This window comes from Leuciscus leuciscus, assembly GCF_965113295.1.
Source record: "Leuciscus leuciscus genome assembly, chromosome: 23".
Lineage (NCBI taxonomy): Eukaryota > Metazoa > Chordata > Actinopteri > Cypriniformes > Leuciscidae > Leuciscus > Leuciscus leuciscus.
The window spans coordinates 32,327,336-32,345,556 of NC_138747.1; the positions used below are offsets into that span (position 1 = coordinate 32,327,336).

The 18,221-nt window shown below is 38.7% G+C and overlaps 1 protein-coding gene and 1 long non-coding RNA gene across 2 annotated transcripts in view; one reads left to right on the plus strand and one right to left on the minus strand.

Moving 5' to 3' along the window:
• Nucleotides 1–17,826, plus strand: part of slc6a11b (solute carrier family 6 member 11b) — a 36,916-nt gene extending 19,090 nt beyond the window's left edge. The window contains exons 9-15 of the mRNA XM_082156455.1: nt 419–543; nt 2,494–2,606; nt 3,173–3,310; nt 5,500–5,602; nt 6,371–6,471; nt 6,562–6,732; nt 15,867–17,826. Coding sequence (XP_082012581.1) covers nt 419–543; nt 2,494–2,606; nt 3,173–3,310; nt 5,500–5,602; nt 6,371–6,471; nt 6,562–6,732; nt 15,867–16,016 — 901 coding nt within the window. The 3' untranslated portion in view covers nt 16,017–17,826. The remainder of the gene's footprint in view (nt 1–418; nt 544–2,493; nt 2,607–3,172; nt 3,311–5,499; nt 5,603–6,370; nt 6,472–6,561; nt 6,733–15,866) is intronic.
• LOC309488371 lies at nt 6,791–13,667 on the minus strand. The gene is made up of 2 exons (XR_014202093.1): nt 13,575–13,667; nt 6,791–10,984 (listed from the first exon to the last, which is right to left on the minus strand). It is a non-coding gene; the product is annotated as an uncharacterized lncRNA (long non-coding RNA).
• Nucleotides 17,827–18,221: the final 395 nt, after the last annotated feature.

An 18,221-nucleotide genomic window follows, 5' to 3' on the forward strand; every position in this document is an offset into this window, starting at 1 on the left:
CTAAACATTCTTAAATCAAGATACATTTACTTGAGAAGCAAAATGACTTACCAAATAACGTCTTGTTTTCTGAAAAATTTTGTTTTGAGTTTCTCTTCTTCAGTGAATGTATCCATTTAAGAATGTTTAGATATTTGTGTTGGGGGAAAAAAGACCAAAATACTGCGAAATAACAGTGTTATGAGGTGTATTCATGCTACAATTAATTGAAACACACATGTAAACTCCATTTCAATATTTGTGTGACTTCCAAAAACTGAATAGCTGCATCAGATATGTGTCATATTAATGGGGCTGAATGCTTATGAAATCAATTTTGTTTTTATTTGTTAATATTTAAATCACTTCAGTCCACTGTGGTTCAATGCTGAGAGTCTAAAGAGGGGTGAACACTTTTGCATTTGCTGTGTGTTTGCAGGGATTGCCTCATGCTGTGCTGTCTGAACAGTGGCACGAGTTTTGTGGCGGGATTTGCCATCTTCTCCGTGTTGGGATTCATGGCATATGAACAGAATGTGCCAATCGAAGCAGTGGCAGAGTCAGGTCAGCACAAATTCTCGTTTGGACTTTATTCTAATTATCCTTATCTCATTTATATAGAAATGGAATATGTGCATGAGTTAGTTTGAGTTTATGTTTGATATACAGTAACCTACAGTTGGATGTCTAAGGCTAAGTGTGTTCGGACTCATGCAATTTACAGCACTTCTCAGAAAAGCTTTTTATTATATGACTTATTCAACAATTCAGCATTACTTATTTACTACAATAGAGCAAGACTGACTATGGAAGTGACTGAAACACACTTTGAAGGGGTTTAGAAATTGTGACAATATTATTAAGAAAAATATTTTATTTGCTATTCAACAACATATATTCAGCTGTTGAGCCACAACATTAGAGCATTGGTTCTCAAACCGGTTCCTGTACAAAATTGAAAAACAAGTGTTCAGCCGCTATCATTTAAAAAAATAATCCATAAATCTTGTTCAATGAGCTTTTACTAGAGCTCCACTCATGGCATTATATAATGAAGAGTAGCTCTGAGTTCATATTTTAGCATATTACTCTAGAGTTATGGCACAGGGATCTCTGCTCTTGGCCTGCTGATTTTGGACAGTGTCTCTGTACTGTAAAACCAGAGCCAAGCCACATGGCATCGTTATTTCACCAGGACCGTCACTGAGATAATTAAAGAGGAGCTATTATGCCCTTTTACAAAGTTGTTTTAAGGCTCTACTAGAACAGGTTTTCCTGCTTGAATGTTGATTATTTTCCTCATATTCTCCATTGTTGCAGCTCCTCTCTTCCCAGTCTGTCAGTAACACTCTGGCTGTGTTTCCCGTATAACGCCGCAACTCGCTGCTTCACTACTATAGTACGATGCATCATTGAAGAAATCATCTAGCTAGTCACGACTGTTTCCCGAAACCGTACTGTCGCAAATTGGTCGTTCGATCACGATGGTTAATGATGTCACGCAGGTGTTGGAGTAATAATACTTTCAATGAATCTGTTTGAGACTGAATTAACGCTAGATGTTTTGCTATAAATCATGAACATGTCATCTGAGGAATATTTCTCATTTTTCTCAGTTATTTAGCTTTATTTCCAGATTCAATCATAGGCTCGTTCTTACACTAGAGCTCGTTCACACATGCGCACTCTTCAACAACGATGCTTTAAATCTCTTGACAAACTAAAAGACGTAAATTACATTTGTATGTGTTCTAAATAAAAAAGATATAGATTGCACTGAATGTTATCTTAATTTGCTCAAGATCAGGATTTATTGAATCCACATGTCATGAACACTAGAAACTCTTCTTCTAACCACAGGTGGAGATCTAGATCTGTCGCTCCAAACACACAACTCTGTGATGCTGTTTGTGAATGTTCGTTGGAATGATGGTTTCGGGAAACACAGACTCGTTGAACTGCTGATAACGACAGACCTCGCAACCATAGTTGGCTAACGATGTTTTTGGAAACTCACCCCTGTTTAGTTCCTGTCTCTATGAAGGCCCTCCTTCTGAAAAGCACACTGTGCTCTGATTGGTCAGCTGGAGCAGTGTGTTGTGATTGGTTGAGCGTTGCAAGTGTGTTTGAGAAATGCCCCGCCCCTTACCATAACCACCAGTTTAACTCACTACTAACTAACTCAACCAGGCCCAGCCCCCTTATTCTGCGTATTAATTATTTAAATGAGGAAGAAACTCAAGACTACACTGGAGGCGTTTCACAGACACTGACACTGATATAGAGAAGAACTGGAGCTTTTCATGATCAAACAGCAACATTACACACTAAAGACAAAAGCATAATAGGACCTCTCTAAATTTGACGCATGCTCCCTTAGAACCCAAACAGAACGTGAAGGTTAAGGTCAGTGTTTTTACCCCTCAATAGGACCAACTTTGTACTAACGTTCCATCTTTCCAGCTTAATTAAAATCAGAAAGTGTTAGTTATGTTCTGGTGACGTGTATTCCAGGTCCTGGTCTGGCGTTTATAGCGTACCCTAAGGCTGTGACCATGATGCCCTGGTCTCCACTGTGGGCCTGCCTCTTCTTCATGATGCTCATCTTCCTCGGACTCGACAGTCAGGTCACAAATACACACATTTTTAACCTTTAATAATTCACTCGAGAATAAAATTGCTGCCATGATCAGCTTGTTGTTTGAAAACAAGGTAATAATATTAATATTTACAACATTTCATATTTGATATTGTTAATTAGTGTTTTTTTTATTTCTAATTTTTGCAGTAAAACTGCTGTGGTTGTTGTTCACAGAGACCCAACATGTTTGGACTCTGTCGCCCCACTTAATGAATGTCACTGTATTATAGGCCTATACAAAATATCAAAACAATTACATTTTTCAGTTCAATTCACATCTATTTGTATAGCACTTTTCACAATACACATCATTTTAAAGTCCACATTACAATTTAGAGTGAACTGTTATCAGAGGAAACTGTATTTCAGAAATGTACATAAACAAATCACAGTCAGCTAAAAATTTACTAATTTAAACAATGTAATAATTTAAGGCAGAAACAAGTATCGGTTATTGTAAAAAAATAAAATAAAAAACACTTTTCAGAAAGTGACGTTAGTAAGGAGAAATGTTCTGGTTGTAGTTAATGATAATAATTCCTCTCCGTCTAGTTTGTGTGTGTGGAGAGTCTTGTGACCGCGATCATCGACATGTATCCCAAAACCTTCCGTGTGGGATATCGGAGAGAGCTTCTCATCCTGGGAATGTCCGTGGTCTCCTTCTTCCTGGGTCTAATAATGTTGACAGAGGTAAAGTCATCACTTTATGTTCTTTCCAGTGGTATGAGTATTTCCTGTGATTTAGTACGACACAACCCAGCAAGCAATAGCCGTCATTTCTCCGTCTAGGTTAACTATAGACCCGATATAGTCCGGCTGTGAGACACTTCTAGACAAAATAACCTTGAATTCGGTTACATGTTGTTTTTGCCAAAATAACTTGTGAGATGAGATGTATGATACTCCATCATGAAAGCAAAGTCAACAGTGATTTCATTTCTTCACTCATTTCATTTCATTTCTTTGTTGTCTAATTTGATGTCTAGTCTATTCTCAGGCGATGGTTTAGACGTCTATTAAATTTTCACTGACAGCCCAAATTTTCCTTGTTTTATCCAGACGTCTGGGCTGTGTTTGGGCGGCCATTAGACGTCTTTTAAACGCAGAATTGCTTGCTGGGAATCTTCCATCACAGATGGATGAACATAGATTTGTTGTAAGCACGCTTCAACACAATAATTAATCTTGTAAAATAAGCTTAATACACGATAATGACAAATCCAGGTGTCTTGTTCGTCAAGGACAAGCAGATTTGCTGTTTACATGTTGGTTTGACATGCTTGGGTTCATTTAGTTAATTGTTAACCTAAACCCCCTGATGCTGGTAAACCATTTTAATGTGTAAAAAAAGCGAGATTTGTAGTGGATTTGCCCTGTAATGACAGAGACAGAGTCCTTGCATATTGCTGTCGGCACCTGGCATGTTTCTGCTTGCGTTTATGGCTGGAGTGAGTGTAAAAATAGACCGGAGGACGCTCTCCACCAGTAATGTGCAGTCAGGTGAACGCTTTCACTCGGCGTTTCATGAATAAAGCCATCCCATGTGGAACGAAGCCTCTCCGGTGTGACATTCTCTGTTACTAGGGTGAGAGGGAGATGAAGATGCTTTGAAAGCCATTTTCTATATGGCATTAGTGCTCTCAGTGTTCTGTCAAATACAGTGAGCATGTGAGCGGATAACCATGGTTTTGTGAGATTGTCACTAGCTGTGTTTCCATCCAAAGTTGCGAAATTGGCATATTGCATAAAACATTTGTGAATAAAGCAGCGTTTCCATCCCATGTGTTCAAGAGAACCTACGCCCTAGAAGTATGTACTCTTTTGTGAAGAAAAGGAAAAAGTGGATACTTTTGAGTGTGTAGCAGACGAGTAGACAAACTTTGGGACACACACTACAGTCTCAAGTAAACTGACCTGTCAATCATCTTGTCACAGTTCAAATCCTCCACATTTGATTTTCTACCGTATCGCACAGAAATGCAGAAGCTCGTCGATCTGCAGTCGCCGGTCTTTCATGCGGAGACGGTCCTCATGTTAATGCAGAATGATGCATTTAAAAGTTAATGGCCAAACGGATCTTTATAAAAGTCCACAATGTTGTTGCAGATGAAATATAACACGGATAACATTAAATAAATAAAAATTTTGATCAGGTTAAACTTTGATTAGTCACTCAAACCTTTATCTAAACCTCTCACCGTCGGTCGCGCGAATCCACCATGTTTTGTAACACTTTTTACTCGTGTTTGTAATGCAAATTTTCTTGAGGATTCTTGAGTTTGTTTTTCTTCCTCCTCGTGTGAATTTTATTAAAAAGTATGTTGCATTGGAATGTTGTAATATGAAGATATGTATGTGGATTATGATTGTTTTTAATGTATGTTTTTGTTTTTGTTGTTGGTTTGTGATGTGATGCCACCGCTCTAATATAATTGCCCGGTAACAGTAGACGATCCGGGAGCTTCTGGCACACTTTATTCAGCATACTATGCTTTGGGACACACCTACTCTAATCTCGCATAGCTACTATTTAGGATGGATAGTATGGACATTGGGATGAAGGGTTTGACTCAGGTGTTTCAGAACCACCAAATTAATATTTGAGATGCTGCGATGCCATTGGTCCGCTGGTTAGTCCAGTTATCCAATCACAGCCTCCGCTGAGGCATCAAGGGATTTATTCGGTAAATGTGTTTCCATCGTAGTTTAAGTGCATCAGTGTTTATCCGCCATACGTTTTTTATCCACATTTGTATAATTGATGCACATCTTGGCATTACTGTTGCAACATCACAGAATTTGGTTGTGTGCTAAACATATCACGCTACACCCGCCGTAGTCTGTTGTGTTTCATGTTGGTCCTGTATGTGCTCTGTCAGGGTGGCATGTACGTGTTCCAGCTCTTCGACGCGTATGCAGCCAGTGGCATGTGTCTGCTGTTCGTGGCCATCTTTGAGTCCATCTGCATTGGCTGGATCTATGGTAAGACACTGCTTCGTGTCTGACTATAACAATATTCATCAATTAATATTCACATCTTCTGTACTAAGCATCTATAGTCGCCATCCGCTGACGAGTAATATCTCTCTAATGCAGTTTTTACTCCTTAACTTCCAAATGTTATCTGGTATTTAATGTCCTGGTAAGTGTTACACTGCAAAAACAATGATCTTCCTCAGTATTTTTGTCTTCCAGTTTTCTAGTACAAATATCTAAACATTCATGAATCAAGATACATTTACTTGAGAAGGAGATCAAGAAAAATTCTCTTTTAAATAACTTTTTTTTCTGACCCAACTGGCATAATTGGCCATTAGCACTCACTTAATTTTGCAGTGATGTGTAGCATATCTTTATGAATGACCTCCCACAGAAACAAGGTCTATAGAGATAATAAATCCATTATATTTCTATCAGACAGTGTCACATTTTGTCACACGGTGTAGCAAGAGCCACTGTAATCCATCAGAATCTGTCATTATTAGACATGCATGATGTGCCAGCAGATGCTTTTCTGCCTGAATTATTAATGTCAATGTTTACAGTATCATCAGATTCCTGTAACTGTAATGCCACCTGCTGGCAAGAGTCAGACAGTGCATGTAATGAATCATTGGAATATGTTTTCAAGCAGAGAGAAACAGCCATTTCAATGTCCTTTAAATATAAGTTTTATATGTCTAGTATATAAATGCATTCAGTGTGTTTTTGCTGAGAGATATTTTTGATATGATTGATCTTTATCCTCAGGTGCCGACAGGTTTTATTCAAACATTGAGGACATGATTGGATACAAGCCCATCTTCTTCATCAAATGGTGCTGGAAGTATTTCACGCCCGGCATCTGTGCTGTGAGTTGAACTCGATGTGCCAAGAGTCGAGATATTTACAGTCTGTGAGCGATAAATGCTAAGCTCTTGGTCATACGATTGTCTTTTCAGGGCATCTTTCTGTTCTTCTTGATCAAATACAAACCGCTGAAGTATAATAATGTGTACACGTATCCAGACTGGGGTTATGGGATCGGCTGGATGATGGCCATGGCCTCTATGGTGTGCATTCCTGTGGGAATCATAGTCCAGATCTGGAAAACGAAAGGAACTTTCCGTGAGGTAAAAACCTTCTTTTTTATTCTAGTTTTTTTGTGAACCTGGTCTTTGTCTTTGTGTGTGTGTGTGTGTGTGTGTGTGTGTGTGTGTGTGTGTGTGTGTGTGTCAGAGAGGTTTCTTTTGTAGTGGTATCTGGTTCAATCAGACAAAAGTGGGCGGAGTCAGTATAAATAGCCTCTGCCAACCAGGCGGCCTATTGGCCCTTGGTGTAAATAGACACTCCATAACGTTTCTCAGGTTTTCAAAATGCAATCTGTTTATTTCCAGGTTTAAATTTAATTTGTTTTTCTTTATATATTATTACGTTCAAGTCAAGCTATACTGTCAGTTATGAGTATGGTTTCTTCAGTTTGTTTATTTAGCACATATTCAACATTGCTGATAAACAACCTCTCATATTTCTGCCAATGGTTTTAGATAGGAGGTAGAAAGTATTTTTCAGCCTGTACTTGAGAAACAAACATCACATCTCTTGATGTGCGTGACATGCCGAAGATGAAAGTAGCTCTGGCACTGCGGTGTAGAGATATAGAGAGCGAAGCGCAGGCTTGATGGCACAGTGTGGGCGTGACGCGGGCGATGCCCTGACGTGACCCCATTGTGCCATGTCGTATTGATTGTGTCTGCTTCAGAAAACATACAGAGCTGTGTGATGAGGTTAGTGTACAACACTGCAGACATTTTTTTCTTAATCAGTCATTTTCCACGAACATATCTGAACAGCTTTAAAACAAGAAACAAGTAAAACACTGAGTAAGGGGCCGGTCACACAGAATGCGTTTTTCCATTCTACTGCACTACCTTTGCACTGCTTTTCTATGTAAACCAAGCGGCAACCTTCCAGTCTCTGTCTTGAATCCAACACTGAAGTGACTTAAACTGCAGTTCATCGACTGGCCACTAGAGACAGGCTCCAAAAGAGAGTCAATCCCATAGACCCGCATGTTAATATGCCCAACTTTACAGCAGAAAAAAAACATGTTTACAGCCTGGTGCAAAAAGTGGTTTCTGTGTAGGTAATTTTGCCCTTCATGACAACCAGAGCATGTGAGCGGAGTGTAGCGGTGAGAATCTCAGCTCATCGCTCATGGAACTGTTCACCCCTCCGCTCCCCCGCTCAAAGCTAGGCCGCTCCGCTCATTATCGCTCAGCGCTCAACGCAGCTGCTCCGCGCTCCACTAAAATCACACCCCACTCACTCCAAAAAAGGAAAAAAAACTACATGTAACATGTAGCCTATATCACTTGTAGCTTAGACCACAGCCTTACCTCCTAAAGAACTAATTAGCAACAACAACATTTTTCAAATAGAAATGTTTTATTTCAAATGACAAATTAGGCCTATGTAAGAAGGAATATAGCCTACACAAAAAGTCCTGTAAAATTAAACGAATAAATGGGCCTAATAATATAAATCAAAATTATATAAGCAAAAATATACATAAAAGTTTAAAAGTAAATTAACTATTAGGTCCGAATTTTGATAAGTGAACTTTTGCGCGACGCGCACGATTAAAAATTAAATTGGCTTATATCCATTGTACACACAAACGGCTGTAAAATTAAACGAATAAATGGGCCTAATAATATAAATATTAATACGGACGACACAAATTAAATAAAACGAACCATTAGGCCTACTTGAATGACAAAACAAATTTGTTTGAATATTACGTTATATTTAATTTACACTTTGTTACAAGTTACCGTATTCAATTTGCTAACCTTTTCCTTTCTTCCCAGCGTGTTCACACTTTCATGTTTTCGAGAGATGTGTCTTTTTAGATTCCAAAATGAATCTTTACTGACTGAAACGATGTCTCCACATTCGTTTATATCATTGTTAGTTAGTTTTATATTAATAGTACACCTGTATGACTGCTCATTTTCCTTTTTGGATGTACTTTTTGAACTCCATTATTGAGCCGAGTTTTGACTGAAAATAGTCTACTGTTGATGACTGTGCAAGACAGATGGATTCTGGGTCAGGCTTGACTGAGCATGCTTCAGACTCGTGGTGTGAGCGGAGCGAAATTGGAGCGGGAAATAGTGCGACGCTCAGTCCTTGATGAAATGCCGTTCTGCGCTCTGTCCAAGATCCGCCCGCTCGCTCCCGCTCCACTCCGCTCACATGCTCTGATGACAACTGTGAGGGGGATGATTTTTTTTTAATAACTCATCTGTTTAAATTGTATTAAGCCTTAAAGTTCTGCATAATTAAGCGCGTGGCCACTTGAGTGACAGGTGGACTGCCGCTGATGTTACTACTAGTCGCTGCACATTTTCGTTTATCCGGGAGTGACGCTGCCAAGATGGTGACGGCCGGCTCCGCCCACTTTAGGCTTCAAAAACGCTCTTCAGAAACACTACGAGTCATGTCACGCACACTACGCCCATATTTGTTTACAGTCTATGATGTAAACATGCGCTAGACGGACGTCTTTAACCATCGCTCCCGTCCTGCAGCATCTCGCTCATGACACGGCGCTCAGGTTACATTTAGTTCATCTGGAAGAGAGGAGTCATTATGGTAAGCCTTCAGGGGTGATGTTCTGAAAACCCTGCCACAACCGCCTAAGTCTCTGTCATTCATGAAGTGGCTGTTTAGTGTTTGTGCGTACAGCCTCTTCGCCTTCCCGATCCCTCGGGACAGATTATTCCCTGCCAGTCTGTGTGCTGCAGATTTAAATGCAGCATTATGGGCCTCAACAGTGAACAGACATCTCCAGTTAGCCATGGTTTCTGATTGGCTCGCCTCTTGATGGGCTTGACCCCTGTCACATCATCTATGGATTTATTGACATAACCAATGACAGATTCTGTATATTCCCGAAGGTCAGTAATGCCACCTTGTGTTGCTGCCTCTCTAATAATGTCGCACTGTGTGGTTTCAAAACAGTCTTGTATTGCTGAAGTGGCTTCCTGAGGCCACCTCCTAATTTATCTTTATTTATGAGCTTTATGGGCTTTATATGAGTCCTTAATGTTTGTATACACTAGATCTAGTGTGTTCCTATTCATGTGCTGATAGAATTTAGGTAGAATAGCTGGTTGAAATCTCCAGCTGCAATGAAGAAAGCGTCAGGATGGTCCGTCTGTTGCTCACTGATGTTATAGTTGAGCTCTGGCATTGCTTCCTTTACATTAGCGCTCAATGGGACATAATCAGCAAAGACGGCAACATAGTGTCGGCCCACATCTGGGCCGCGTGTGAGCCGGATCTGGGCCGCGTGTGAGCCGGATCTGGGCCGCGTGTGAGCCGGATCTGGGCCGCGTGTGAGCCGGATCTGGGCCGCGTGTGAGCCGGATCTGGGCCGACATGATGTTGCTGTCTGGGAGCCGTTATGATGACTGCTCTCATGTAGAAGGGTCGGCATTTTAAAGTCATTAGTTCTACTTTCGGAGAGCAAAAAGTAGAAACCACCACAGCATCTTGACATCACGATTTGTTGGCGTACACAGCCAGACCGCCTCACCTTTAGCTTACCGGCTAGCGAGGTTATACGGTCCGCTCTGTATAGCGATAGCCCTCCAGCTGTATTGTGGCGTCTGTAGTGTTTTGATTTAACCACGTCTTAGTGAAATCATAGACAGCGCAGTCCCTCGCTCTGCGTTGCGAAGCTCTTCACAGTTTGACGTAATCCAACTTGTTGTCAGGGATCAAACATTTGCCAGCGTGAGTGTAGGTACGGCCGGCTTGATGTTCTTCACCAATTTTCTTCTTAAAACAAGAAGAAAAAAAATTTGTCAAAAAAAAGAAACAATAATAATCAAGTAGGTCTATAATACCTGGAGAAGCACTCCAGTTCATTTGAATGGCAGTCGCTCAGCTGGTGCTTGAATCCGGCATAAATCTGGCATCTTTGCTTAGACGAGCACAACATTTTGGGCCAATTTCCTTAGCCATTCATTTCATGTAATTTAATTACTCTGGAGTAGCAGGAAAATGGAATGACAAAACTAAAGGCAGGACACATGATGTTTTAAACCCTGAAAATCCTAAACTGTGACGTCAAAGTCAATGCAAAATGCATTTTTCCCCCCCAAAAAATTAATCACAGCATCACCAGGAAGGTTTCTCAAATCCGGCCCTCAAACCCTGATCAAACTCACTTACCTGTTACTCATGGTCTGTCCCAGTACCCACACCTGCAGTCTTGGCCACTTAAGACTGTGTGCACGCATTAGTGTGCAAGACTGTCCCAGGTCTGAAAAATGTCAAAGCGCAGTACACTTGATGCCCACTAAATCTCTACTGGCGCTTCAGTATGGGGTGAGATTTCGGTCACAATTCTGCGCGCGCAAGATCACATTTTGAGCGTGGAAAAGGGCATTTCGCACGCGCGTGAACTGAGTTTTGAGGAGAAATGTTCGTCTCGCAGATAAGAAAATATTGCGAGCGAACGAAAATCAATTTTGCATTTAAAATGTGCGCGGACGTTCTCTTTCGCGTGTGCAAAGTTTCACTTTCTTGCTCCTTTCATACCAGCCGTGAGCGCTCTCTAAGCGCAGACGGCTCGCTTGCTCAACACAACCCAGCGTTACAATATGCCATAATTCCAGCCAATCAGAGATGAGACTGCTAAATTCTGATTGGCTGGCTTGAAAACCAATCACAAGACTCCCTGCATCACCTACTGCGGAAGAGAACTAGTTTTTTATTTATTTTTTTATTTTTTATTTAGTCAGTTCAAATACAAAAACATTTCAGTACAATGCAAAAAAAAAAAAAAATGGTTACAAAGTATTGACAATACAGCTCAAAATATTTTACCAAAATAATAATAATAATAATAATAATTATTATTATTATAAAATAAACATAAACATAAGAACAAATACAAAAATATAAGTATAAAATATCAGGGCATTTATATGTATTTGAAAAGCTTTAATATTTGTATTGCTTTTATAAGCTTTTTATTTTGTGATCTCATGTTTGAAAGAGTTTCAAAATATATTGTTAGATCAGTGTTATAGAAGGCAATATACCGTAGGAGGTTTTCTTTTGAGTTATTCTTGTCTTATGAATATAAAATTTCGCCAAAATGATAAAAAGATTAATTATATAATTTTGTTTTTCAGAAAAAAAAGGGTTTTTGAAACAAAGTAAAATATCATGAGGGTCTAAATCAAGACATCTGTTCAATTTTTTTGTCATATCTATTTTAAAGTCAGTCCAAAAAGAAATTGAACATTTATTTTTATATTGCCCTTTTTCTGTCTTCAAGTGATGTGTTACAAAAAGTGCACTTATCACAAACAGCGTGAATATATCTACTAATGGTTGCATTTACAGGATAGCATCTATGAATAATTTTGTACATTACTTCTTTGACTTTATTAGAAATAATAAACTTATAGGGCATAGTCCAAATATTGCGCCAAGATATACAATAAGGTTTAAGCCACTTTGATTTACATGGAGGACTGGATCCAACATTAAAGGAGTTTCTTATAAAGTTGTTATTAAAACCTTTATCAAATAAAGAGAGACCATTTACAAAGAGTTGAGGATTTTGTAAAGATGTATTATTGATATCTACATCTGAAAATTTGTTTAATATTAGTATGCCATTAGGAATAGCCTTAATTACTTTGTTAAATTCTTTTTCATTTACAAATAAACCATATTTTGAAATAAAATTAGGGTAGGTGTAAAATTGCCCATTTTTGTCAATTAGTTGGCTAACAATTAAAATGTTGTGTTGGACCCAATTCTCCATGTACAAAGATTTTTTATTATGAATGATATTACTATTGTTCCATATAAAACACCTACTGGGAGAAAAATTGTGTTTGTACAAAAGGGACCAGAAAAGTAATGTTTGTCGGAAGAGAACTAGTGCAGTTGAGTAAAGTTGGCAGTAAATTCACAGATTCGATTGTTGTATAACCATCAGGACAGCAGTGATGTGTGAACTGAATTTAGCAACAATACAGTGAATTACAGTAAAGATATGTTTCATAAAAATCATAAAAATTATACATTTACAATTGTATAAAATTTAAAATATATATTTTCCCAAAATAAGTGTTGTAGTATAACCTTCAGGACAGCAGTGATGTGTGAACTAAATTAGGCAACAATACAGTGAATTACAGTGAAGTTATTTAATATTTTCATAAAAATTATACATTTACAGTACAATTGTATATACAATTTAAAATAGGCCTATATATTTTACCAAAATAAGTGTTGTTGTATAACCATCAGGACAGCAGTGATGTGAACTGAATTTGCCAACAATACAGTGAATTACAGTGAAATTATTGAATATTTTTCATAAATAATAATCATAAAGAATATATGCAAAACGATATTTATACAAAATAAGTGTTGTTATAAAAAGAGGTGTCATTTGTGCAGTAACAACGTTTAGCTCACGAGTTATTGACCCGGGAAGTTCGAATCTGTGAATTTACTGCCAACTTTACTCTCAACTGCACTAGTTCTCTGAATCCGCAGTAGGTGATGCAGGGAGTCTTGTGATTGGTTTTCAAGCCAGCCAATCAGAATTTAGCAGTCTCATCTCTGATTGGCTGGAATTATGGCATATTGTAACGCTGGGTTGTGTTGAGCAAGCGAGCCGTCTGCGCTTAGAGAGCGCTCACGGCTGGTATGAAAGGAGCAAGAAAGTGAAACTTTGCACACGCGAAAGAGAACGTCCGCGCACATCCAAATACTTATTTTAAATGCAAAATTGATTTTCGTTCGCTCGCAATATTTTCTTATCTGCGAGACGAACATTTCTCCGCAAAACTCAGTTCAGGCGCGTGCGAAATGCCCTTTTCCACGCTCAAAATGTGATCTTGCGCGCGCAGAATTGTGACCGAAATCTCACCCCATACTTCAGAGCATGTCCCATCATTCATCGCCCCAACTTTCCAGTGTAAGTTAAATTAATTAGATGTTACTATAATGGTAATGGAGTCCAGGCGAGCTTGAAGAACCCAAGTGCAGTTATTTAATAATCAAAACAAGATCAACAATGGACCAATGACAACATTGAACACATGGAAGGATCACATGACTAGAACAGGGGATCACATGACAGACATGAAACAAGAACATGAAAATGGAAAATGGAAGTGTATTTTAAGCATTGTTAAGTGTATGTTAAGCATTTGCAACACTGCTTTTCATCACTAAATTAGAAGCACTACAATTAAATTGTGTTTGTTACATAGGGACTGAATTGACATTTTAAAGCTTATTTTAAAGAGTAGCCTTTAAAAAGCTAAATGTGTAAATAAAGCTCTTCCTTTTTTACAACACTATGTTGTAAGTGTGTACCATCTGGTAATCAAAAGTTGCGGTCTTGCAGTCTCCATGCTCACTTGAACACTTGGGCCAAATACCGGAAATGTGACATGCTTAAAACGGAGAAGTTTTTCCTTTGAGCTTTCCCTGTACAGACGACACCAGTGTCAAAACCATCCCCATTCACACGGATCCACGAAAACGACTAAAAACGCTGTATTCTGCCAGGCCATTAGATGACTATAGACTGAACACATAATACTCATATTCATGACATCATCGTCTTCAGAGATTCACGTTTCTGTTGTTTACATGGAGACCGTTTTCAAAGTTTGTGTTTTCAGGCACCCAAAACGCAGTTGTCGTGTAAACCAATGGCCAAAACGCATAAAAAGTTTAACGTTTTTAGTTGAAAATGGTGTCGTGTAAACAGCCCCTGAGTCTGAAGATCTTGTTTATCTTGTTCACATGTCTTTGATTAGGGTTGGAGCTAAACTCAGGACACAGTGGCCAGATTGGGGGAACCCTGCCTTAGACCCTTATATCATAACATATTCTCGTGACAACTCACAAATCGTTAGCCTCATAGCATAATTGCCTAAGTCATATTTAAAAAAAAAAAAAAGACTTTTCAAGCAATTATGCTTGAGGCTAACGAAATGTTAGTTACTACACTCTTAAAAATAAAGGTTCAAAAATGGGGTTTCACAGCAATGCCATATATTACAGGGGTGTCAAACTGTTTCTGGAGGGTCATTGTCCTGCACAGTTCAGCTTCAGCACTAATTAAACACACCTGAACCAGCTAATCAAAGTCTTCAGGATCACTAGAAACTTGCAGGCTGGTGTTTTGAGGAGCCGAACTCCTCCATTTCCAGGAGCCGAGTTTGACACATGAGCCATAGAGGAACCATTTTCCCCAAAGAAACGTTCAGCAATCAGTTCTTAAAAGAACATATTTGTTTGTTTTTTCAGTGTGAAGAACATTTTTTTAAATCCATGGAACCTTTTGCATAATGGAAAGGTGTAATGGTTGTTGAAGGTTCTTCATGGAAATACAAAGTTCTGTCGTGAACCTCTAGATGGCGCTGGCTGATCGGTCCTTCACTCATTCTGCTTGCATTGCAATCACATCGTTATCCATAGGGCTCAGCTGATTGGTTCCTGCTGTATCAGTAGCCAATGAGCTCGCTGCTCAACCTTCAAATACTGGGTCAGTGTTTGCTGCAGCATCTTTCAGAAACCCTCCTCCTTCCCCAGCTCCACCTGTATATCTCTGCTATGGGTTAGTCATGTGTGCTGTACTGTACTGTACAGCAGCGTGTCGTGGATCTATTGACTTCAAAACATTCTAACTTTAAACTTCTTTAAACTTTAAACTACTTCAGACTGAAAATATTTAGCTTTTCAAACTTTTCTGGTCCGGTTTTCTCAAGCCAACTTAAAGTTTGTCTCGACAAAAAAGGTTTTAAGTTGGCTTGAAAAAGCCTATCCATAAAGTTTGAAGTAGTTTTAAAAGCTTGAAGTTTGAAGGTTTTCAGTTTTAATTAGTTAAAGTTTTAGTTTAGTAGTTTTAAAAGTTTAAAGGTTTTCAGTTTTAATTAGTTTAAGTTTTAGTTAAGTAGTTTTAAAAGTTTGAACTTTGAAGGTTTTCAAGTCCCGTTCTTGCTCTGCAGCAGAAGCGTAGCAGATCTATTCCGCCAAGACCAAACATATCAACATTATCATAACCATTACCATGCCAAACACTCTGAGAGTTTTTTGGGCAGAACTACTGATGCTTTTTTAGAGTATATTGTAAGTAGAGGACAATAACCCAACTGTGATTAGATGTTCTCAGACTGCTTATTATAATGCGCGTGTAATTTTGCAGAGGATCAAGAAGCTGACCACACCCAGCGCTGATCTGAAAATGAGGGGACGCGTCGCCTCCAGGGGTGCTTGCGCTATCAATGATGCTGATGCCAAAATGAGGGCCGATGGCAAGATCTCCACCATCACAGAGAAGGAGACACATTTCTAAACCCAAGACACGGACATCACCGGCACAACAAACAGAAATGTGAAGAAACAAATATCTTTGCCTTTATTTTTAAAGAGAGAAATCTATTATCACATTTGTAGTGTTGCTTTTTTTGCACAAACAGGTAACACATCACAATTTAACGTCATGATTTGTATCAAGAGTGTATCTAAATCTAGATGAAACTGTCGTATTGCGTAACTCTTTGTCATTTTAGTCATTTCTGTACGTGTAGAATGAAGCCGAGGTATAATGTGCTGTGAAATGTTTTTACACATTGCCTGTCGGCTGAGTGCAGATTACTGTAGTTCTGTTCTAATGGATAGGAGATGTATTGATGACCACTCCAAACGATGGCTGTATGTTTGTAGATGAGGCTCAGTGTTGTCAGATACGCTGTGATTCGCTGTCCTTCAGCTAGCATTGACTCGCGGGGCGAGCGTGACGTATAGCGAGCACATTCTCCACGCTGTCTTACGCGGCTCGAATTCTTGGCCATTTCACACCAATTAAACTGAGTTTGATTGAAGGTGACAGACCAAACAGTTTATCACTATGATTTTTTCTTCTTCAGTCTGGTGATCCAGAGAGTCATCTCATCATGAACCCCTCATTAAAGTTCATGAACATTTAGTGTTAATAGTGTGATGTGTTTTTGTCTGATGGGTTGCATGTGAGAACAACATGAAAGGGGTCGTACTGCTTGCCGTGGAACGCAAAAGTGCACATATCATACAGTTCTTTTCAGGCACCATGAAAGTAAACCAGACAACTCACTATATTCACTGATAATCTAGTCTGCGTTCACGTTCAGATTAAAAATGACAAAATGGTATTGATGCCCCATTATTTAACGTACACAAATGTGGGCTAGACGTAAGGGTGAGTACATGATGACAATGTAGAGAATAGTTGAGGTCAAATGTTCTTGTATTGTAGTAATAAATAGATTTGCTATGGAAAGATTGATACCATCCAAAGTATAAAAGGCCACTAATTGGATGCTAGCGCTGTCATTAAGAGTACAAAGTCACGATTTTCTTCTTGTTTTCCAGCACAAATATCTACATTCTTAAATCAAGATACATTTACTGGAGAAGACATAAAATATTAAGTATTGTTTTCTGAAAAAATGTGCAAAATGAAGTGTTTGTGCTTAAAACAAGAACAAACATCTGCCTGTGGGGTCAGAAAATCAACTTGATCCAAAAGGAAAACAAGATTATTTTGTTGATCCCATTGGCAGATATTTGTTCTTGTTTTAAGTAGAAATCAGTGTTTTGCAGTGTAGTTCTTTCATGTCTATTTGAGGGATTGTAGTATTGTTGTTGACATCCATTAAGTCATTAGGAAGCAGTGGAAATGTGTTCGAATAACCCATGCAATTCAACAGCCATGAGTCGTTTAATCGATCTGCACTGGATCTGTGATGCACTCTCTCAGTGAAGAGCACTTGTGTGTGTGTAGTTCACTCACTGTGAGCCCTGTGCACATGCATGCAATCTTTGGTCTGGTCTGTTTCATCGTGACATCATCAGTTTGTGCAAGTAAACTTGTGAGTGTTTTAATATCCGGTTAACTTTTCAGATAAATGTATATTTTTACACTTCTTTAGTTTTTTTGTGTACTATTTCTTGATGTAAAAAAAAACAAAAAAAACTTTCTCTGAGGACTTTTGATATGTCATTCAACAATCAAGTTCTAGGTATATGATGGAATTGTTATATGTACTGTTTACACAGATTTTGGTATTCACAGAACATATGAATTGTGTGCTTACTCATTTTTAAAAATAAAAGTTAAAAAGGGACAGATCTGTTCGAGTGTCTCATTCACTGTCGCTGCTGTTAAAGTCATCACCAGTCATTTCTGTAGTAATGTATGGGAAAGTGTATTAGATGGTGGTGTATTTATTTCTCTCAACATGCTTTCTCTAGTGAGCCCCTAAAACACTAGAAAATAAAAATAGTCACATGACCTTATTTTCACCCATAAGGCCAGTGCCTTTAAAAACATGAAAATTTAAAGGGCCCCTATTATGCCCCTTTTCACAAGATGTAAAATAAGTCTCTGATGTCCCCAGAGTGTGTATGTTAAGTTTTAGCTCAAAATACCCAACATATCATTTTTTACAGCATGGTTAAATTGAATTTTTTGGGGGTTCAGAAAAAACGCGCCGTTTTAGTGTGTATCCCTTTAAATGCA